The following is a 24,453-nucleotide window of genomic DNA, read 5'->3' as shown; positions in this document are numbered from 1 at the left end:
CATGGTAAAAGCAATGTAGGATGAATAACATGTTTTTTGAATGTATATTATGTACAGTATCTCACAAAAGTGAGTACACCCCTCACATTTATGTAAATATTTTATTATATCTTTTCAGATTTCAACACTGAAGAAATTACACGTTGCTACAATGTAAAGTAGTGAGTGTACAGTACTCACTTTTGTTGCCAGCGGTTTAGACAATAATGGCTGTGTGTTGAGTTATTCTGAGGGGACAGCAAATTTACACTGTTATACAAGCTGTACTCTCACTAATTTACATTGTAGCAAAGTGTCATTTCTTCAGTGTTGTCACATGAAAAGATATAACAAAATATTTACAAAAATGTGAGGGGTGTACTCACTTTTGTGAGATACTGTATATTTTCCTCTTTCTAGCAACCTAGTCTAACCGCACCCCTCTGAGTCCTTGAAGAAGCCAACAAAGGCGAAACGCGCCGGGGCTGAGTTATCCCTTTCTTTTGTGATGCTTTATGTACAATTGTATATGTGTATGGTGGACACCAAACATTAACAAAGTTTATAATATATACATATATAAGATAGGGCTTTCTTTCTTCAAGAGTGCCTTGGGTTTGAATATGAGTTGCAACAATGTTCTATGGTTTTAAAAGGGATGTATATCCCTAACATCATACCTTTTTAAATGAGGTTTGTAATAAAAAATCTCTTTTAATCCATGATTGTGTACTGGTAATCATTCTGAGAGGGGGTTCAACCTTCTTGAAGTCCCATTTGTCTTTTTCTTTTTGGTATTTGTTACTTTTTTGAACTGAGCTTACACAGTACAGGTCCTCTTTAACGCATGGTAAAATGCATACACACAAGGTAGAACGGCCCCCGATTTTTCAAGTAAAACAAAACAGGATTATTTCTCATTTGCTCTACTTTTAGCTTTTACTTATATTACTCAGCTACTTTAATTTTTGCCACAAACAGCAAAACCACTAAATTAGCCCCACTGACACTTTCACATGTGAGGATCAAAAATTCTTCTCCTTATTGCGCCTATAGCATAGCTACGCTTTATTTCTGTTTCATGGATACTATAAATACACAAGAAAAAGCTTTTGCAACCTCCGCAATTAACACTTCACATAATACAAACAGAAAACATTTCGGCCGCCCTGGCCAATCGGAGGCTCGGCCGTGGCTTCCCAAGCCATGAATCATCCAGCATTGTTTGTGGTCTGCTAGCACGAGTCTTCCCCTTCAATTGAAAGCATATGTCTGCTCGACTGAATATTTATAGAAATCTCACTTAATGAAATGCGGCCTGACAAACAAAATCGACTCAGGGTTTTGCATTTTTTTTCAAAAACCTACATTGACTTTTCACGACTATCCTTTTCTTTGGTAATCGTCAGTGTAATTGATCCAAGCATGATGTTTCCCTGTCATGAGAGAAGCTTGAAGATTGCCACTGAGGACCTTCTGAAACTGCTTATTGCCTGGCTGTCATGCTGCACCTTTGAGTTGTGTGGGTGGGTGCAACGTGGTGTGGCGGCAGTAACACACACATAGTCCAGATGCAATAGAAAAAACTTGTCTTGTAGTCTGATTATTACAGTTCACAACAAGCCCAGCAGGAAGGCAGCCCAACTGAGAACACTCATGGATGAACAGGAGATTGTAGTAGAGCAGATCTCAGCCGAACTGACAGCATCTGTCTTGAGCGGTGGAATGTGGCCTAGATGGTCTGTGCCCAAGCGGGAAGGTTTCCAGGGAGAATGGCAAATCCCTATGCTTTTCCTACTCATCTGGAACCTTGGCCCTGCCCCTATTACTGTCCCTGATAGACGGGTGACCTGTCCCTACAAAACCCACACGCTAAATGCGTGCCAAACTCAGGAGCCAGGGTCTTGAATAGATTCTGCCTGACCCAAGATGGCCACCAGAGTCAAATAGGCTGACTGCATCCAACCGGATCGCTGCCCCAGTAACCCAGGAAACCATAGGAGTCAAGTTCCTCTTGACTTCTTCTCCCTCTGCACTGCGGTTGAGCGCCACCTGCAAAGGAGAAATTAGACTGTACTTGCCTACATGAAAAATGCGTAGAAAAGTGAATTCAGATCAAAATCAGATGCCCATATTTGTCCCGTATCAATGAGAAGAACCCCCTACCCACTGACATTACCTGCTTTGTCATTCCCCATGGTTCCATTCCTCTACTGGGCCAGGAGTCCAAACTTTGTGTAAGCTGCATGTTAGATACCATCAGAGCTTAGAACTGGGTTAAGGAATTTCTCCTATCCCTCACGTGACAGTGTTTAGGCCTGGCGATTAGCTGTACAGGCCCCTGGCACTGTATCCTTGGAGGAAGGGAACTAGGCCACATGCACCTCTCTACTTGGAAGCACGGAGTATTTCCAGGGGATTCAGATGAAGCAGTGGAGAGCCCAGTGAGGATGAGTATCAGCTACTATTTTAAGAGAACCTGTTACTTTGCTCTGAACGAGCAAAGAGGCATTCTCCATGAATAATTGAAGAAAGCAAGCGTGACATGCAGGAGGAACATTTTTGAAAGTCCTCAATGGCAGCCTTCAAGTTTTTTTCATGACAGGATTCCATTAAAAGTGTTCACGTAGGAAAAAAAAAATCAGTTTTGGATAGAACAAAGGTTAAAACTCCAATAATGTATTATGTGTCCCATTGGTATAACTTCCTGTCCTAAGAACACAACAGGAAGTGAGAGGAAATCTCTACAAAATAAGGGGAATCTCCCTCTTAGATAGTTGTCACTATTGTAATATCTAGCCTTACTTCTTGCACTGGGGACAAATGAAACTTTGAGATTTGCCATCAAGATGGGGAAAAGGTAAACCTGTGCTCAAATCCCAATAGCTTGTACATGTATTTGAACCATCAGGTGCTAAAGGGGTGTGACCACATATTAACACCAGAAATTGTGGATGGATACTCTGCACGCTGCTTCACCCTTCCCAGCAAACTATGCAATGAAAAACAGGGATATTTAGTTCACATATTGCAATACATGTTTAAGCCGGCCAACTGCATCAAAGTAATCCCTCTTCTGGCCAGTCCTACACTGCCTTGCCACTGCAAATGCTAAGGTGGACACCATGCCAACATGGGGTATAAAGACCCAGGGTGGGGATGAGTGACTAGCTTCAGATCTGGTCACTGACCTGCATTACAACAGAGAAAAGATATACCTGTCCTCAAATCCCAATAGCATGTACATGTAATTGAACTATCAGGTGCTAAAGGGGTGTGACCACATATTGACACTACAAATTCTACAAGGTCTTAATGTCCCATGTTAGCCTGGTGTCCATCTTTAGCATCTGCAGTGGCAAGGCAGTGTAGGACTGGCCAGAATAGGGATTACTTTGACGTAGTTGGTCAGCTTAACCACTTCCCTACCGCTGTATTGTCATATGACGCCCTCAGGAACCCTTTGTCCCTCCGGGCGGGCGTCATATGACGTCCTGGGATTCCCTGCATTGGGCAGAGCGCATGCACGCCGCCGCCGGCGCGCTTGCTCCCGCCGCATCACGGGGATGCATGTGCCCGGCGGCTGCGATGTCCGCCGGGCACGCGCGATTGCCAGGTAACAGCAGGACCGTAGATCTGTGCGTGTAAACTCACAGATCCACGTCCTGTCAGGTGAGAGGAGACCGATCCGTGTGTTCCCATTACAGAGGAACACCGATCTGTCCCCTCCCCCTACTGTTAGAATTACTTCCCTAGGACATACAGTTAACCCTTTGATCGGCCCCTAGTGTTAAACCCTTCCCTGCCAGTCACATTTACACAGTAATCAATGCATTTGTATAGCACTGATCGCTGTATAAATGTCACTGGTCCCAAAATAGTGTCAAAAGTGTCCGATATGTCCGCCGCCATATCGCATTCAAGATAAAAATCGCAGATCGCCGCCATTACTAGTAAAAAAAAAAAATAACAAAAACGCCATAATTCTATCCCCTATTTTGTAGACGCTATAACTTTTGCACAAACCAATCAATATACGCTTATTGCGATTTTTTTTTACCAAAAATATGTAGAAGAATACATATCGGCCTAAACTGAGGAAAAAAATTGTTTTTTTTAAAAGAAATTGGGATATTTATTATAGCAAAAAGTAATAAATATTGTGTTTTTTTTTTTCAAAATTGTCGCTCTTTTTTTGTTTATAGCGCAAAAAATAAAAACCGCAGAGGTGATCAAATACCACCAAAGAAAGCTCTATTTGTGGGGAAAAAAATGATCAAAATTAATTTGGGTACAACGTCGCATGACCGCACAATGTGACAGCACTAAAAGCTGAAAATTGGCCTAGGCAGGAAGGGGGTGAAAATACCTGGTATGGAAGTGGTTAAAACATGTATTGCAATATATGTGAACTAAATATGCCTGTTTTTCATTGGATAGTTTGCTGGGAAGGGTGTAGCAGTGTGCAGAGGGTCCATCCAGAATTTGTATTGCTATCAAGATGGGCACAAGAACAAAGAAGGCAATTCTATCTAGTAGTGACACTAATATAATAAATAAACTTGACAGGGGTTACAATCCTTTCCTACTCTATTCAAAACTAAAAGCAAAGGCTTGAACCTACAGTGGTAATCAGATGGTAAGTAGCAGTAGTAGATTAGTCTATACATGAGACAATGTAGCCAACTCAACAGCCTGTGGTTTCTTGAAAAGCTTTTCACAATTCAACAATACGGTATAGCCTTTGTCTTTGCAGCCAGGGTTGTACCTGTGGGCAGAGTCATATATAATGGCTTAGCACAAAAATATCCCTCTGTACCAGGAGGTCTCCAGACTTTAAAAACAAAGGGCCAGTTTTTTGTCCTTCAAACTTTAGGGGGTCAGACTGTGGCCAGAGGGAGAAGAAAATGTCCTGGCATCAGTTGAGGTAAACAGTGACCCATCATTGGTATCAACGGGAGGACTAGTGTCCCATATTTAATGTCAGTGGGGGGAATAGTGCCTCATCATTGGTGTCATTGGAAGCAATAGTGCCCCATCTATAGCATCAATGGGATTAATAGTGCCCCATGGTTAATGTCAGTGGGGGAATAGTGCCCCATCATTGGTATCAATGGGAGGAAAAGTGCCCCAACATTGGTGTCAATGGAAGGAATAGTGCTCCATCATTGGTATCAATTGGAAGAACAGTACCCCATGGTTAATGTCAGTGGGAGGAATAATGTTCCATAATTGGTGTCAGTGAGAGTAATAGTGGCCCATCATTGGTGTCAGTGGGAGGAACAGGGCCCCATTGTCGGTTTCAGTGGCAGGAAGTATGCCCACTGTTGCAGTGACAGTGAGGAAAATAATGCCACAAGGGCTAGATAAAAGCAGGCAAAGAGCCCCAGTTTGGAGACCACTGATCTATACTAAAAATATCTGCACAACTAAATATTAGGCCACATATTGTAATATAAAAACTATTACATGCTTTATTAAAGCAATGACATATACAGTAAGCCCAGTTTCACCTAAACAGCCCAACGTAATCCCTACCAGGGTCGCAATGTTTGTTGAGTTTTACTCCATCAGCTATGCTGTCCTGGATGCCTTCTGCGTAGATACCCAGAGTCTGAATAGACAGGTTATTGTATTCAGACTCTGGGCTTTCAGTTTATTATTTACATAGTATTCTGATTTCATGATTATACAGATTGTTCTTTTCCCTGTAGTCTCATTGTGATAATAACATTTAATGCATAGTGAACCCGAGTCACTCCAGCGCAGGACTCACATTGAGTCTTTTAGCAGCTGCTCCATTTAGTTCATTACAGATTGGTGGATAGGTTATGTTTGGGCCTTTAAATGTTTTTAATCATGTGTTTATGCATCATTTGGTTATTTATGTGCTCCTTGCGGTATATGTTGTTATGATAACTATATGAACTATATGATAATGATATGTATATCATATCCTATTTTTTGATAATACAGTTTTTGGCTTAAAGTGGATTTTCCCCCCCAAAACCAAAAGTCAGCTCTGCATACACATCTATATGCACATTCTATTCAAATTAAAATACAAATATTTATTAAGAAACATACTTTTTCATTTGTTGTACTTTCTGATTTACTTAGGCTATGGTGACATTGCCTTCCAACTGCCCTGTGGGAAGGCTACATTGCCAGTGTCTTCCAACTGCCCCCTGAAAAGGTTTGCTATGAATGTCTTCCAACTGCCCCCTGAAGGGCTACATTATGAGTGCCCTCCAGCTGCCCCCTGGGAAATCTCCATTATGAGTGCCCTCCAGCTGCCCCCTGGGAAATCTCCATTATGAGTGCCCTCCAGCTGCCCCCTGGGAAATCTCCATTATGAGTGCCCTCTAGCTGCCCCCTGGGAAGGCCATGTTACTAGTGCCTTCTAAATGCCCTTTGTGAAGGCTATATTACCAGTGTCTTCCAGTACCCCCTGAAAAAGTTTGCTAAGAATGCCTTCTAACTGCCCCCTGAAAGGCTACATTATGAGTGCCCTCTAGCTGCTCCCTGGGAAAGCTTCATTGTCTGTGCCCTCCAGCTGCCCCCTGGGAAGGCTAGGTTACTAGTGCCTTCTAAATGCCCTTTGTGAAGGCTATATTACTAGTGTCTTCCAGTACCCCCTGAGATGGCTACATTACCAGTGCCTTCCAGCTGTCCTGTGGGAAGGTTACACTACCAGTGCCCCCTGTGAAATCGGTGTTGCCAGTGCCTCCCAAATGCCACCTGGGAAGGCTACGTTACCAGTGCCTACCAGCTGCCTCCTTGAGAAAGCTACCTAACCAATGCCTTCCAGCTGCCTCCTGAAAAGGCTAAATTACCAGTGCCATCCAGCGGTGCCCTGGGAAGGCTACATTATACTAAGGATTTTCCCGGAAGGCACTAGTAAACTGCAAGATCTTCTGAGATTTCACAAAATCTCAGAAGATCTTGGGCAATGTGTTCTTTTTTCCCAAAGATGAAGTGTAAGGTCCCTTTCATGCTAAACGCAGTTGGCTGCATTTTGGACTGCACTCCAACTGCATAGACAGTCCAAAATCCAGGCTATTCTATGGGCACAGTTCAGTGCAGCAAAGTACAGCATGCTGCATTTTACTGTACCGGAAAACGCGCAAAAACGCATGCAAGCGCACTGCAACGCATCACAGTGCACATAGAAGCCCAAGGTAAGAAAGAAGAAGGAAGTGAGTCTGCGCACTGACAGGCCAACTGCGGTATACTTCATACATAAACAACATGGGTCTCACAATGAAGAAAGTATTTTCCAGGATACAATTTCAGGGAAGAATAATGCATTCCTGATAACAACTGGCATCCCAATCACTAACAGGAAGGCAAACTTTACTGATCTCCTTCCTCCCAAGAATAAAATACAAGATTATCTCTCACATTCATCTACGGCAACACATAGGCTGTCACTATCACCGATAAACAGAAGGATTCAAATTGATCTATCTTGGCACTGAAGAAACACAGCAGGAAAAACTGCATCAGTGTTTCTCAACCCTTTTCCAGTCGAGGATTGGTTCACATTACTGCGTGTCGGAGAAAACAGGCAAAATCGCATGCATCCCTGACACACACAAACACGCCACTCTTTAGCAGATGCACAGGGGTGTCATGAATTCTTAATGGTACCCCCAAGCATTAGCAAACAGAGTGTGTTTTCAGAGTGGCTCGATTTTAAAAAAGGGGTCGGTGACTAGGGCCAGTTTACACCAGAATGCGGTACGCTCTGTGTGCGTTTCCTGCATTGCAGGTGACTGCACTGCCCTTGCGATCCTTGTGTGCCAATGCATTGGTAACGGTACCCCAAAACACAGATCATAAATGCAGTGTTTTTGAAGGCACCAAATTGCATGGTACAATGTTGGTTTGGTGTGGCACGTTTTTAAAAGTAGTACATGCACTACTTTTTCTGCATTCCAGTGTGATCTACAGCCCATTCAAATAAATAGGCTGCAAAATCACAAACCCCAATCCCCCTAGTAAAATCTGCACCCCAGAACCCTTCTGCTCACCTAAACACTACAACTCTCTGCTCACCTAGGTACCCCAACCCCCCTGCTCTGCTCACTTCTATACCCCAACCCCCCCTTTCTGTTCACTTCTGTACCCCAAACCCCCCTATTTACCTCTGTACCCCAAACCCCCTCTCTGCTTACCTCTGTACCACAACCCCCACTCAGCCCACTTCTGCACCCCAACCCCCCCCCTGCTCACCTCTGTACCCCAAACCCCCCTCTCTGCTCACCTCTGCACCCCCTCTCTGCTCACATCTGTACCCAAAACCCTCCTCTCTGCTCATCTCTGTACCCCAAAACCCAATTTCTGCTCACTTCTGTACCCCTAACCCCCCTCTCTGCTCACCTCTGTACCCCGAACTCCCTGTTGGCACACCTATGTACCTCACTTTTTCTTTGATCCCCTCTGCACCTTACTTTCCTCCCACCAGAGCCTCAGGGCAGGAATGTTCTTCCATTACAAGCCACCTGGCTGTGGGCAGTGCTGGCCGGGTACTGTCCTGTAGGGTTGGAGAGCTCAGGATTCAGAAAGCCCTCTCCCCCTGCCACCCTGCACCCTGGTTGAGAAAGACCTAAAGGGGTTGTAAACCCTCAAGGTTTTGCACCTTAATGCATTCTATGAAAAACCTCCTGTGATGCAGCAGACCCCCAGTGCCCCCCTTTTACTTACCTGAACCGGTCTTTCTAGCGACTGGGACGAGCACAGCCGCTCCAGCCGGTGTCTCGGGTCCTGATTGGATAGATTGATATCAGCGCAGCCATTGGCTCCCGCTGCTGTCAATCAAATCCAATGATGCGAGAGCTGGGGGGCCGGGCCGAGTCCTGCTGTCTGTTTCAACAGACGCGGCAGCAGGACACGGAAGCGCGCCCGCACGAGTGCTCCGAGGGACAGCGGCTCTCCAACGGGGCACTCGAGAAGAGGAGGAGCCAGGAGCGCCGCTGAGGGACCCCAGAAGAGGAGGATAAGGGCCACTCTGTGCAAAACCAACTGCACAGAGAAGGTAAGTATGACATGTATGTTTTTTTTTTTAAACAAACCTTTAGTTACCCTTTAACTAGAGAACAAAGAACTTATAATTAAAGTGGTATTAAGTTCAAAACCAGAAATGTCATATATTGCAGCTTACCAATCAATATATGTGGTGGCTGCATTCGATTTCTTTTTAGGCTTTTTTCCCTCTGTTTTCACCTGGTGATTGAACCAATAACACACCTCCTGTATTAGAGAGACACAACTCTGGATGAAGGAGCACCGCTGGCACATTAGACAGTAGCATTGTCAGTCTGGGGGGATGGGAATGTTAGATGTACTAGCAGATTTTTGTACCATGCGATCCGGTGCAGGCAAACGCACTGCGTTTGCAACCTGTGTTGGAGGTATCATTAAGATTGCACTGACACCCAGTGCAGATCTCAAGAGCAGTGTGATCCGAATGTGGTTTGGGAAATGCACACGGATAGCGGGCTTTCCCGCACTGCATTACCATGAACCTAGGCTAAAAGTGTTCTTCTAAAACAGGAGTAGGCAACCTGAGGCCCTCCAGCTGTTGCAGAACTACAAGTCCCATCATGCCTCTGGGTCTAATTGTTCCTGCCAGCCTTGCAATGCCTCATGGGAAATGTAGTTCCACAACAGCTGGAGGGCCCCAGGTTCTAAAACATAGTTTTAGTTTCCCATTCTTCCTTTCATAGAACAGACTGTATACAGATAGAGTCAATCAGATTTGTTTATTAGCTGAATGAGGCAAAAAGTCCAGAGTCCAAAGTTCAGAACCCGTCAAAATTTCTCCTTTATTTGAAATGACCTGAAAAGTTCCGGGAGCCAATATGTTGCGGATGGCTGATGTACGGGTCAGTCAGGGTTGGAGCTCTACAAGTGATAGAACAGCTGTTGTACCTGGTAAGTTCATCAGCTTTCCTTACCGAGTCCAAAAAAAAAAAAAGTCCAGAGTTCACAGTCCATAGCAACCAATCAGAGGTCTTCTTTCTACAATTTGTGCTGATTGGATTTACAAGGGGCTCTGCTGTTTGTCATTATCATGGCTGCTTGCACCGTTTTACCAAATAAAGCCGCCCACAGACATAAGATAAAAGACAGCAGAAGCCACCAATTTTGGGGCAATCTGAATCATACAACCCTCGGTAAACCTTCGGGCAGAATCTACCACCGTTTGCTTCCAGATGCAAAAACCAGCCAGCAATGCCCAGAGGGTTAGGATCAGCCCAGCAACAATAGGGGGGTATTGCATGTTCACCCCAAGACCAATGATGAATAGCTTGCACATTTTGGCTCTTAACCACTTGCCTGCTGGGCACTACCCCCTTCCTCCCCAGGCCAATTTTTAACTGTCAGCGCTGTCTCACTTTGAATGACAATTGCCGGGTCATGCAACCCTGTACTCATATGAAAATGTTATCATTTTTTTCACACAAATAGAGCTTTCTTTTGGTGGTATTTTATCACTACTGGGTTTTTTTTGCTAAACAAATACTGAAAATTTTGAGACAAAAAAAAAAAAGTCATAGTTTGTTTCTGTTCTCTCTGCTCTGCTTCTCCGAACTTCCTGTTAGGTAAACAGAGACACAAAATGCCCCTCCTTGGGACTAAGAATAGCTTCCAATTTCCAGCAACCTTTGCGTTTTGGGGCAGCCAGTGCGCTTACACCCCAGGAGCAGGGTGGCTCCATAGGACTCTGCAAGCCAAAAAAACACCCTGGAAACTGGAAAGCCACAGCCAGCAAACAACACCGGGTTTAGGGTACAGAAAAAGGAAAATGTTGTATGGCCCCCCCTGCAAACAGGCCCCCGTGCGTTTAATGGGCACAGTGGCTGAGTTTGATACGCACAGTGGCTGCTTTTGGGCACAGTGGCTGCGTTTGATGGGCACAGTGGCTGCGTTTGATGGGCACAGTGGCTGCGTTTGATGGGCACAGTGGCTGCGTTTGATGGGCACAGTGGCTGCGTTTAATGGGCATAGTGGCTGTGTTTTATGGCACAGTGGCTGTGTTTGGGCACAGTGGCTGCGTTTGATGGGCACCGTGGCTGTGTTTGATGGGCACCGTGGCTGTGTTTGATGGGCACAGTGGCAGCGTTTGATGGGCACCGTGGCTGCGTTTTATGGCACAGTGGCTGCGTTTGATGGGCACAGTGGCTGCATTTGATGGGCACAGTGGCTGCGTTTCACGGGCACAGTGGCTGCGTTTGATGGGCACAGTGGCTGCGTTTGATGGGTACAGTGGCTGTGTTTGATGGGCACAGTGGCTGCAATTGACGGGCACAGTGGCTGCGTTTGATGGTACAGCAAATTACTTACAGGGTAAGGCCGAGGTTCATGTCAGGTACAGTGCAGTGCAGTCACTCACAGTCTCACAGCAAGGCAGGCTCCGTCAGAAACGATCCCCTCGCTCTGCTCGCTCCCCTCCCTCTGAGCCATGCTGTCTGAAGATGGCAGAGGTGGGTGGAGCCGAGCTCGTTTTCCAGCCACGGAGGCGGCGTGCTATGAATGCTGGGGCGGTCACGGCCTCTGACGTCACTGGTTGCTAGGCGCAGGGCGGTCGGCGATTCTAGCAACCAGTGCAGTCAAGTGGTGTGCCATAGCTTCGGCAGCTCGGCGCCTCTTCTCTGCGGCAGCTTACAGCGCCGGGGCATGCACCCACCTAGGATCGGCCCTGCTCATCGGGCCCCACTCGGCTGCGGGCCCCATAGCGCTCGCGTGGGTCGCTATGGCGGTAGTTCCGTTCCGCTGAACATGACTAGGAGGATCGTTGATGCAAAGGGTGCACACCCCTGTCTGGCTGCCTTTTCAGCTCATGGGTGGGGTAGTTGGGGGTGCCTGTGTTTACTGCCCCCTGAACCACAAGTGTATGGGCTTGTTTACACTAGCGGTCGAGGGACAGTAAAGCCCCTCGGTTGAGTCACGCTTTTACCGCTCTACAGCTGCTATTCCCTTTAGCTGCAGAGGCAGCGGTCAAGGGTTTACACATGGCATGCCGGGTATTACACCCCTGAAACTTTCATTTGAGCCCACCGCTTGCTGAATGAGACCCATTCAAGTGAATGTGACCACTTCGCAACCACCCCCCAACTGCGTGCAATGCATGTGGTTGTGGGGCGTTAGTGTGGATTTCAAGGGGATAAAGCAGGTGGTAAAGAGGCAATACAACAGCTCCTCACTGCCTGTCAAATGCTCTCTGTAGAGCCCAAATGAATCCGCACACCCCAACACCTGCCTAACATTGAAATATCAGATTTAGGTGGGGGTGCACTATACAGCAGTATTAACCACTTCAGCCCCGGAAGGATTTACCCCCTTAATGACCAGGCCATTTTTTGCGATACGGCACTGCATCGCTTTAACTGACAATTGCGCGGTTGTGCGACGCTGTACGCAAACAAAATTGAGGTCCCTTTTTTCTCAGAAATAGAGCTTTATTTTGGTGGTATTTGATCACCTCTGCATTTTTTTTGCGCTATAAACAAAAAAAGAGTGACAATTTAAAAAAAAAAAAAAAATTTGTTTTTACTTTTTGCTATAATAAATATCCCCCCCCAAAAAATTTCTTCATCAGTTTAGGCCAATATGTATTCTTCAACATATTTTTGGTAAAAAAAAAAAAAAAAAAAAATTGCAATAATCGTATATTGATTGGTTTGCGCAAACGATATAGCGTCTATAAAATAGTGGATAGATTCATGGCATTTTTATTATTAATTATTTTTTTACTAGTAATGGCGGTGATCAGTGATTTTTAGCAGGACTGCGACATTGCGGCGGACAGATCGGACACTTTTGACACTTTTTTTGGACCAGTGACATTTATATATCGATCAGAGCTAAAAAATAGCCACTGATTAATGTATAAATGACATTGGCAAGGAAGGGGTTAACACTAGGGGGCGATCACAGGGTTAAATGTGTTCCCTAGGGAGGTGTTTCTAACTGTGGGGGGAGGGGACTGACTGGAGGAGGAGAAAGAGATCGCTGTTCCTGATCACTAGGAACAGACAATCTCTCTCTACTCTCCTGTCAGAACGGGGATCTGTTTGTTTACATTGAGAGATCCCCGTTCTGGCTCTCCGTGGAGCGATCGTGGGTGGCCGGCGGACATCGCTGGCCACGGGCATCGACGCACGTGCCTGCTATAGCCTTTAAAGGGAATGCTGTACAGGTACAGCGATTTGCGAAGCCGAGTCACTCTGCAGCAGTATAACTGCAGTTGCTGGTCGACAAGCAGTTCAACCCAAAACTAAAAATTTTGAAGTGGGGGGTGGGGGGGGGGGGGTGGTTGTGTACTCGGAGAGGAACTTTAAGCGACATGAAGAGTAGGGGATTTTTGCTGGGGGGGGGGGATTTTAGCAGGGGAAGTGGATTTGTACTGAGAGGAGGGGGAATTTATGCTTAGTGGGAAAGCATGCAGATTAGTGCTAATTTATTTTATTTTTTTGGGAGGGGGGGTAGGTTTGCTGACACATAGGGGGTTATTTAGGAAAGGCAAATCCACTTTTCACTACAAGTGCAAAGTGCACTTGAAATTGCACTGAAAGTGAAGTTGCTGAATATCTGAGGGGTAGATCTCAAATGAGGGGAAGCTCTGCTGATTTTATCATCCAATCATGTGCAAGCTAAAATGCTGTTTTTTATTCTCCTTGCATGTCCCCCTCGGATCTACAGCGACTAAACTTCCAAGTGCACTTTCAGTGCAAATTCAAGTGCACTTTACACTTGTAGTTTGCACTTGTAGTGCAAAGTGGATTTGCCTTTAGTAAATCCACCCCCATAGGGGGTGGATTTACTAAAGGCAAATAGACTGTGCACTTTGCAGTTGCCCTCTACAAGAGCAGTTGCTCCACAGTTTAATAAATGAGCAGAAGCTCTGCTGACTACCATCATCCAATCATGTGCGAGCAAAAATGCAGTTTTTTTTTATTTTCCTTGCACGTGATTGGGTATTCTTTGCAAAGGGAATCGTTACCTCATTTGCCAAGCTCTGGAGCAACTGCAAAGTGCACAGTCTATTTGCCTCTAGTAAATCAACCCCACAATTAGCATACATCTTGGGTGGGGGGTGGAGGGGGGTGCAGTTTGGCATTTTCGCCCCGGGTTCTAGATAACTTTGCCCCAGCACTGTTACCAACCATTAGATGCAGTGGCTGCATCAGTTTTTTTTGTTTAAGGCTTTTTATCTTCTGTTTTCCCCTGGTGATCTGGTCAGTACCACACCTCCTGTATTAGTGAGACACAACTCTGGAGGAATGAGAACAGGAGGCACAGCAGAGAGCAGCATTGTCAGTCTGGGGCGGAGGGGGGTGTTAAATGTATTAGCAGATTTAGAACAACCAACACAAGTTAAAGTAGTTCTAAAGGCAGAAGATATAAAAAACATTCTGTGTGCAGCTACCCCCTCACCCTCAATACTTTGCATTAAGGTGAAAAAAACACCTTGCAGTCACTGACCCCCTAGCCCCCCTGTTTTTCTTACCTGAGCCCCGAATTTCCGTTGGCACGTCCCCTCTCTCCACAGGTTCCCGGCTCTTAATTGGATAGATTGATAGCAGTGCAGCCATTGGCTCCCGCTGCTGTCAATCAAATCCAATGACGCAGGCGCCAGGGGGGCGGGGCCGAGTCCTACATTCATCCTCTATGGACGCCGAGTGCTGGACTCGGGAGCATGCCCGCAAGGTAACCCCCCTTGGGAGAGAGCTTCTCCTAGGGGGTTATCTGATGTGGGGAGGAGCCGCAAGAGCCGCCGAGGGACCCCAGAAATGGATGTTCGGGGCCACTCTCTGCAAAATGAGCTGCACAGTGGAGGTAAGTAGAAAAAAAGTTGGGAAGGATTGTCCCTGGGGCATCCCTCCCAACTTTTTTTCTCTTCATTGTGGGATGTGGTTTGGGTTATACTACTTTTAGAATTCCAGGTAGTGTTAAACTATTCATTTCTCAGTGGATATAAATATGACATGTTTGTTATCTAAAAAAAATTAAAAACAATCCTTTAGTATCACTTTAATATAAGAGCCCTTGCACTGGGGCGGGGGGCGGCGTCGGCGGTAAAACGCCGCTATTATTAGCGGCGTTTTACCGTCGGTATTTGGCCGCTATCGGGGCGGTTTTACCCCCCACTAGCGGCCGAGAAAGGGTTAAATATCACCGCAAAGCGCCTCTGCAGAGGCGCTTTGCCGGCGGTATAGCCGCGCCGTCCCATTGATTTCAATGGGCAGGAGCGGTAAAGGAGCGGTATACACTCCGCTCCTTCACCGCTCCGAAGATGCTGCTAGCAGGACTTTTTTTACCGTCCTGCCAGCGCATCGCTCCAGTGTGCAAGCCCTCGGGGCTTGCACACTGGAATGAAAGTAGCGGCACTTTCGGGGCGGTTTGCAGGCGCTATTATTAGCGCAATAGCGCCTGCAAACCGCCCCAGTGTGCAAGGGCTCTAACTTTAAAGCCAAACTCCAGCTAATACTTTATAAGCAGTTACAGCAAACAGCCTTTTCCTTTTAGCATAAAAGTTTTACACAAATAAAGCTGATCATTGTAAGCACGCCTGCCAGTGTTGAATGGTTTGTCCCATCTCTGTAACTGATACATCCACAAGAGAGCTTGTTCTTTTGAAAAAAAAAAACAACAAGCCAGATCTCCAGATGAAAATAGAAGAAAAAAAAGCATAAAAAAAAGAAAACAAATGCAGCCATCACATCTAAGAATTGGTAAGCTGCAATATAATACATGCTAATAATAAGCCTGCATTATTTCAGATTTTCCGTAGCTTAGACCTGTACTCAGAGATTTCCAGGGACAAGCCCGAGGACAGTCCCTGGAAAGCGGGGAGAGAGTTGGCACTTACCTCATCCGATTCCTCGCTGCAATAGAGGTACATCGCTCACAGCCAGCCAAGTATTATTCCTGCAGCCCTTCCATCAGACCACAGAGAGTTGTGACATTGTCCCCATCTGGGCGCCTCATTCCCACGCTCCAGCCAAACAATGAGCGCTGCTTCTTCTATAGATGGGAAGAGGATCCAGGCTGAGCACTGAGCCGGCCGGGTGAAGTTCCAGGGAATTGGTGGGATCAGCACTGCTTGGGATGTGCACATCCGTTCCTGGGAGAGGGAGGCTTGTCTTAGGGAAATAATGCAGGCTTCTGGTAAATGAAGGGTGGTGGTGGGGGGGGGGGTCACATGGGCCACACAGAGGTGCTCATTGGCTGGAGATGTACTCCACATCAACTTTCACAGACCGCTTAAAAGTCCTCAAGTCCTGCGCTGATGGCAGAGGAGCGTCATTACCATAACATGAGGATGGAGTACAGCGAAAACGCCTGGAATGTTCTCTGCCGCCCTAAAACTCAAAGTGCTAAGGGCTCCTTTACGCCAGACGTGGCACAAAACGCAAGAAACTGGCATTAGACATGTGCATGACGAAAAAATGGGTTTCGTTTCGATTTTGTTAATCTAGTTATTTCGTTTAGTTCAATTCAGTTGTTTCGTTCAATTCGTATTCGGAATTAGTATTCGGAATTTTTCAATTTTCTTCCCATTTACATTTTTTTTTTTAAACGTTCGAAGCGATACATTTTTCGAATTGGTCGAAACTAAAATATTATACCGTTTTCGATTTGAATGCAGCAAAGTGAACAAACAAAAGAAAAATCTTCATCAAATGATTACAATCATAGCCCCCAACTGTCCCTGATTTCGAGGGACTGTCCCTGATTTGGAGCAATGTCCCTCTGTCCCTCATTCCTCCTCATTTGTCCCTCATTTTGGTCTGATCTATATAGATGTATATAAAATGCACTTTTTACCTATCAAAAAGTGTTTCCCAGTGCTAAACCTTTCATCTGATTTCTAAATTGCTGCATTTTTAAATTCCAAGAGCCAATATGTGCTGGGACCAATCCTATTTAATTTGTTCATAAACGACCTGGTGGATGGGATAAACAGTTCAATCTCTGTATTTGCAGACGATACTAAGCTAAGCAGGGCAATAACTTCTCCGCAGGATGTGGAAATCTTGCAAAAAGACCTGAACAAATTAATGGGGTGGGCGACTACATGGCAAATGAGGTTCAATGTAGAAAAATGTAAAATAATGCATTTGGGTGGCAAAAATATGAATGCAATCTATACACTGGGGGGAGAACCTCTGGGGGAATCTAGGATGGAAAAGGACCTGGGGGTCCTAGTAGATGATAGGCTCAGCAATGGCATGCAATGCCAAGCTGCTGCTAACAAAGCAAACAGAATATTGGCATGCATTAAAAGGGGGATCAACTGCAGAGATAAAATGATAATTCTCCCGCTCTACAAGACTCTGGTCCGGCCGCACCTGGAGTATGCTGTCCAGTTCTGGGCACCAGTCCTCAGGAAGGATGTACTGGAAATGGAGCGAATACAAAGAAGGGCAACAAAGCTAATAAAGGGTCTGGAGGATATTAGTTATGAGGAAAGGTTGCGAGCACTGAACTTATTCTCTCTGGAGAAGAGACGCTTGAGAGGGGATATGATTTCAATTTACAAATACCATACTGGTGACCCTACAATAGGGATAAAACTTTTTCGCAGAAGAGAGTTTAATAAGACTCGTGGCCACTCATTACAATTAGAAGAAAAGAGGTTTAACCTTAAACTACGTAGAGGGTTCTTTACTGTAAGAGCGGCAAGGATGTGGAATTCCCTTCCACAGGCGGTGGTCTCAGTGGGGAGCATTGATAGCTTCAAGAAACTATTAGATAATCACCTGAATGACCGCAACATACAGGGATATACAATGTAATACTGACATATAATCACACACATAGGTTGGACTTGATGGACTTGTGTCTTTTTTCAACCTCACCTACTATGTAACTATGTAACTATGTAACTAATATAAAGGAATAGTAGTGGTAAAAAAAAGCACTTGTGGGTTTAACTAATCTTGTTTTTTTTATACAATTCTCCTTTAAGGGGGAGTGGCCAGGGGTGTGTCCTATGCCTGCATACTTTTGCTGATAGGTGTCCCTCATTCCCATCTCAAAAAATTGGGAGGTATGTTACAATGACCTTTGGCTTAACAAAAACAGTATTTTCTGGAAATGGTACTCTAATAACACAGTCTTTGATTTCAGCATTATGTGTAGTTAGAATTCCACTGGAATTCAATGCGAAATTCGATTCGAATTTCAGTCCAAATTTCCGAAATTTGGACGAATTTCGTTACGTTATTCAGAGCATTTGGTAAAATTTGTTTATATTGTAATTTGGGTATTCGGATATATTTGAATAACGTAAAATTTGTCCGAATATTAGCCGCTTGTGGACCAGCCGCTGCAGTTCTACTGCGGCAGGTTGGCTCCGCTGCACGAAATCACGTTATTGTACGTGATCTCGCGAGGCCTGGATAGCAGGTGGCGCACGCGCGTGCCCGTTGCGAGTTCCATGAGTCCGACCGTGGGTCCCGCGGACTCGATGTCTGCGGGGATACCCGCGATCGTCTCACGGAGAGGAAGAACGGGGAGATGCTAATGTAAACAAGCATCTCCCTGTTCTGCCTAGTGACAGGACACTGATCACAGCTCCCTGAAATCGGGAGCAGTGATCATTGTTGTGTCAAACAAAGCCCCTCCCCCCCACAGTTAGAATCCCTAGGACACACTTAACCCCTGCAGCGCCCCCTCCTGGTTAACCCCTTCACTGCCAGTCACATTTACACAGTAATCAGTACATTTTTAATCGCACCGATCGCTGTATAAATGTAAATGGTCCCAAAATAGGGCCAAAAGTGTCCAATGTGTCCGTCATAATGTCGCAGTCACGATAAAAATCGCTGATCATCGCCATTGCTAGTAAAAAAAAAAATTATTAACAAAAATGCCATAAATCTATCCCCTATTTTGTAGATGCTTTAACTTTTGTGCAAACCAATCTATATATACGCTTATTGTATTTTTTTTACCAAAAATATGTAGAAGAATACGTATCGGCCTAAACTGAGGAAAAAAAAAATTTTTTAATATATTTTTTGGGGATCTTTATTATAGCAAAAAGTAAAAAATAATGCGTTTTTTTTCAAAATTGTCGCTCTTTTTTTGTTTATAGTGCAAAAAATAAAAAACACAGAAGTGATCAAATACCACCAAAAGAAAGCTCTATTTGTGGGGAAAAAAGGACGTCAATTTTGTTTGGGAGCCACGTCGCATGACCGCACAATTGTCAGTTAAAGCGACACAGTGCCGTATCGCAAAAAGTGCTCCGGGGCTGAAGTGGTTAATTCGGCACAAAACGAACCGCACATGTCTAACGTGAATATATTCCAATGAGCCTTACACCTCTGCGGTACTTTCATGTGCGTTTAAGTACAGCATGCTGCTTTTTTTTTGCACCGAGGGCACTTTCACAGTTGGCTGCAGTTGGATGCATTTTAACTGCTTCCTGACCAGCCGCCGTCATTATGCTGCGGCAAGGTGGCTCGTTCCTGCGAATCACCGTAGCTGTACGTCGGAGTGGGAACTCACTTTTATGGGCACTCCCATTGGCCAGCAGGGGGAGCCAATCGGCAGGTCCGGCGGACTCTTTGTCCACCGCAGGGCTGCCACCCTCCCACAGCATTTTTTACTGACACAACATGGACGATTTACTGGCCGAGCACATTTTTTACTGGCAACCTGAGAAATGAAAGAACTCCTATTGAAGACTAACACAGTGAATATTTGAACAGTATAAACATGATATGGACATGATATAACAATACCTATAACAAAGTAATTTGCTTGATTTACACCTAAAAAGTCAACACAGCCTATTTATTGGCAGCTGTAAAAAAAATCACAGATTTTTAAAAGCTGTCAGTAAATTTACTGGCAACTCTGGTCCGCCGGCCACCTGCGATCGTTTCCCGCAGTGACAGAACGGGGATCTGCCTGTGTAAACAAGGCAGATCTCCGTTCCGAAAGGGGAGATCACACAGATCCTGTCTTTGTGCTATGAAGGAAGAAGGATCTGTGTGTTTCCCCAGTCACACAGTCCCCCATACAGATAGAAAACACAAACAGGGAACACATTTAACCCCTTGGTCACCCCTGATGTTAACCCCTTCCCTGCCAGTGTCATTGGTACAGTAACAGTGAATATTTTTAGCACTGATTACTGTAATGTCACTGGTTCCCAAAAAAGTGTAATAAAAGTCAGTTAGGTGTCCAATCTGTCCGCCGCAATGTCACAGTCCCGCTAAAAATCACTGATCACCGCCATTACTAGTAAAAAAAAAAGAGAAATAATAAAAATGCCATAAATCTATCCCCTATTTTGTAGACATGATAACTTTTGTGCAAACCAATCAATATACGCTTATTGTGATTTTTTTTTTTTTTTACCAAAAATATGTATCAGAATACATATCGGCCTAAACTGATGAATAAAATTAGTTTTTTTCCATTTTTTTTTTTTGGAAATGTTTATAGCAGAAAGTAAAAAATGTGTTTGTTTTTTTCAAGATTGTTGCTTCTTTTGTTTATAGCGCAAAACCACAGAGGTGATCAAATACCACCAAAAGAAAGCTCTATTTGTGGGGGAAAAAAAGGACAACAATTTTGTTTGGTTACAACGTCGCATGACCGCGCAATTGTCAGTTAAAGAGACGCAGTGCCGTATCGCAAAAAATGGCCTGGTCAGGAGGGGGGTAAATCCTTCCGGGGCTGAAGTGGTTAAACTGCATTCCAACTGCCGAGACAGCCCAAAATCAATGAAATCCTAAGGACATAGTTCACATACTTGCAGTGCAGTTCAGCACAGTTAAAAAAAAGTAGAGCATGCTGCATTTTTCTGCACCGCAAATGCAGGCAACACGCTACAAACGCACTTCAAATGCTTCACGCCGTGCGTCTTTAAGCCAAGAAAGCCATGCCCAAAAACGAATAGAATAATGCACTGCAAACGCAGCACAAAATGCATTCAAGTACACATTAAGTGTGCAGCAAGCGCACGTCAGGCGCTCTTCAAATGCATGTAACCGTGCAGTCAAAAAGCGCAGTTATGTGCAGTTTCTGGTATGAATAGGTCATGAAATATACCAGACGCATGTAAATACACTGCAAACGCATGGAAAAATAAATAAATAATGCCGAAGGTCACGTTTTCACTAGCGGTGCTCTTCGAAGGGTGACCCACGGTCAGATCACTCTTCAGAGAGCATTTGACAGGCAGTGAGGAGGCATTGTATCAACTCCTCACCCCTACTTCAAAGTAGAACTAAGGGCAAAACGTTTTTTTTTTAATTTTGGATAGAGTAAGGGAGGGTTATAACCGCTGTCAATATAAGAACAGGGGGAGGTGCTGCGCTAATCCATCACCAAGACAATAATCAGTATGGGTATAAGAATATCACTCCAAGGAAGAAGACACAGTAATAAGAAAATCCCCAAACTGGGTAAAAACTACTAGGCAGACAATTAATGTTGTGGCTGAATAAATGAAAGATGAATAAAAAAAAAAAATATGTATAATGTAATAGTGCAAACATGCAAGCAACCGCTCACATGATCACTAAAGTGCTGAATGGTGAGGATAAAAATTCTAAAAAAACTAAAATTATCGGGAAAAAGTGCAAAATTCCTTATATAAATATAATTATCAATGTGACATAATAAATACAGTGCAGTATGCAAACATCTAATCCAAAAATTGTCACCAAGACAGTGTGACACATACAGCACTGCAATCCCTCTGTGCTGGATGCAATGTGCAAAACTCTGCAATAAATAGAAACTACAGGGTGGAGTGCAAAAATAAAAATAAAACGGTTAGATGTGACTACAAATAAAAAGTTCAAAATAGTCCATATGTGCAAATGGCAATGTGCAAAACTCTACAATAGAGACCAGGTGTGGCAATTAAATATATAAAAATTATAAATCAAAAAATGCAACACAGTTCATATGTGCAAACGGCAAACAGTGGTGAATAGGTCAAGATGACAGTATTTCTTCTTAAAGTGAATAAAAGTTCCAATGTCCCGGTATCAGAGTGAAGTGCTTGAGTAGAGAAAGAGTAGTGATTCCTCTTCGTGTAAAAGTCACACAATAATAAGCAGTGGCCTCTTACCTTACGGTAATGAGGTAATAGCATAAGGTGTGTGCCAGTGGAGGCTACCTCTCCTTGTAGTCCTAAGCCGCAGTATAATCCTTATAGGGCTTGGTCCCTCGGTGGGCGTGAAAGAGGTAAAACAAAAGAGGGTACCAAATAGTGTGATATTGTTTAAACACTAATGACCTTTATTTGAAAAAACAGCATCAGGGTACTCACATAAATAATAGAGCAAACGGCATTGAATTCCGACGAGTGGCGAGCTTGAAAGTCCACGTCAGAGCAGAGTGCCTATCCCATCCCTACGCGTGACGTCACACACACGTGACTTCATCAGGGGATCTTTTCATATAACCCCTGTCAGTTTTTTTTTTTATGTCCCGTGGGTAGGGCTGGGGAAAAAAATCGATTTAAATCTTGAATCGAGTTGAGAGGTAAAATCGATTCAAAATTTAAGCAAATCGTTTTTTTTTTTTTTCCACAGCGCCGGTCCTGAGCAGCTGCGGGCAGGAGTTCATAGGTGAGGCCGCGGCTTCGGCCTAGTCCGCGAGGCCGGACGCCACGGACTAGGCCGAAGCCTCGCCTAAAAACTCCTGCCCGCAGCTCCTCAGGACCGGCGCGGTGTCCAAAAAAAAAAAAAAAAACTCGATTCGAATCATGAATCTAGTTTTTTTAAATAAAATTGCAGATTTTTTTTTTGGAAAATCTCCCAGCCCTACCCGTGGGGGAGATTTCCCTTCACTTCCTGTCCCATAACCGGAAGTGAGAGGAAATCCCTGCAAATTAAGGGTATCCCTTGGGGCCCCCAGGTCACCAGAACTAGTGTCCCCACTGGAATATTTCCCCTCTATTACCTTTTTGGGGACAACCAAAAATGGGGTACTTTCTTTTTCTTTCATTGTCAATGATGATAATAAACAGGACAAATAGAGAGGGTGAAAAAGTTTTGCCTATAGTTATACTTTAACTTAAAATTATTATTATTATTATTATAAGGGTTTTTTTCACTTCACCCTCGGAAGGTTTTACCCCCTTCGTGACCAGGCCATTTTTTGCTATTCAGCACTGTGCTACTTTAACTGACAATTGTGTGGTCATGCAACACTGTACCCAAATTAAATTTATATCATTTTTTTTTCACACAAGTAGAGCTTTCTTATTTGATCACCTCTGGGTTTTTTATTAGTTCCTAAATAGACAAAAAAAGACCAAACATTAAAAAAAAAAATCTATCTATATATATATTTAGATCTATATATATATATATAGATCTATATATATAAAGATATCTATAATATATCTATATATATCTATAGATATATCTATAGATATATCTATATCTATAGATATATCTATAGATATATCTATAGATATATAGATATATCTATATATCTATATATATAGATATATCTATATCTATATATCTATAGATATAGATATATCTATATATTTTTTTTTTCACTTTCTGCTATAAAACATATCCAATAAAATATTTTAAAAAAATCAAATTTCTTCATACATTTAGGCCAAAATGTGTTCTGCTACATGTCTTTGGTAAAGAAAAATCCCAATAAGTGTATATTGATTTGTGTGAAAGTTATAATGAAAGTTATAGTGAAAGTCGTAGCGTCTACAAACTAATGGTATATATACTGGAATTTTTTTTACACTTTTAATGGACAGTGATCAGCAACTTATAGTGGGCCCGTGATAGTGCAGCAGACAATCTGACACTAACTGACACTAGCTGGGAGGTACATTAACTGACTGATGCTGACATCACCAGTGACATTAATACAGTGATCAGTGATAATACTTTACACTGTCACTGTACTAATGACACTGGCTGGAATGGGCTTAACATCTCAGGGTAATCAAGGGGTTAAGTGTGTGCCTAACAAGTGTTAATGTGTGTATTATGTGCTGTTTTATTACCTAAAATCATTTTTTTTTTCCTTCTTGCTGGTTTGCAGGGAGAAGAAACAAAGAAATCATTCCCTCTGTACTGTGATTGGACACAGCCGATCAGCAGGTCTCAGCCATGAATCATTGGCTGAAACCTGCTGACAAAATCCCACTGTGTCCATTCACAGTGAGAGTTGGCGGGGGGGGAATCGGCAGGGGGGCGGGACCTGAACCTAGAAGGAGGGAACAACAAAAAAGCCATCCGTAAGTAGCTTTATAATTTATAATGCCACCCGTGGTGAAAGGAAAGAAAATCAAGTCATCTCTGTGCTACTTAAGGTGGTTGTAAACCCTTCTTTATACTTTGTACCTATAGGTAAGCCTAGAATAAGGCTTACCTATAGGTACTGTAAATATCTCCTAAATGTGCGCCATTTAGGAGGTATTTATTGTATACCGTGCCAATGATGTCA

The 24,453-nt window shown here is 44.0% G+C and overlaps 1 protein-coding gene across 7 annotated transcripts in view; it reads right to left on the bottom strand.

Annotated features, from left to right (window-relative positions):
• The window catches only part of CACNB2 (calcium voltage-gated channel auxiliary subunit beta 2), a 426,586-nt gene that overhangs the window by 157,983 nt on the left and 244,150 nt on the right, over positions 1–24,453 (bottom strand). Inside the window, exon 1 of one of the 7 annotated variants that reach the window (XM_073629741.1) lies at positions 15,860–16,132. The exons of the other annotated variants lie outside the window; for them this stretch is intronic. Coding sequence (XP_073485842.1) covers positions 15,860–15,892 — 33 coding nt within the window. The 5' untranslated portion in view covers positions 15,893–16,132. Of the gene's footprint in view, positions 1–15,859; positions 16,133–24,453 lie in introns of those variants that run through there. 7 annotated transcript variants of the gene reach the window in all.

This window comes from Aquarana catesbeiana, linkage group LG05 (assembly GCF_042186555.1).
Source record: "Aquarana catesbeiana isolate 2022-GZ linkage group LG05, ASM4218655v1, whole genome shotgun sequence".
Classification (NCBI taxonomy): domain Eukaryota; kingdom Metazoa; phylum Chordata; class Amphibia; order Anura; family Ranidae; genus Aquarana; species Aquarana catesbeiana.
This window is presented reverse-complemented; position numbering and strand designations above follow the sequence as displayed.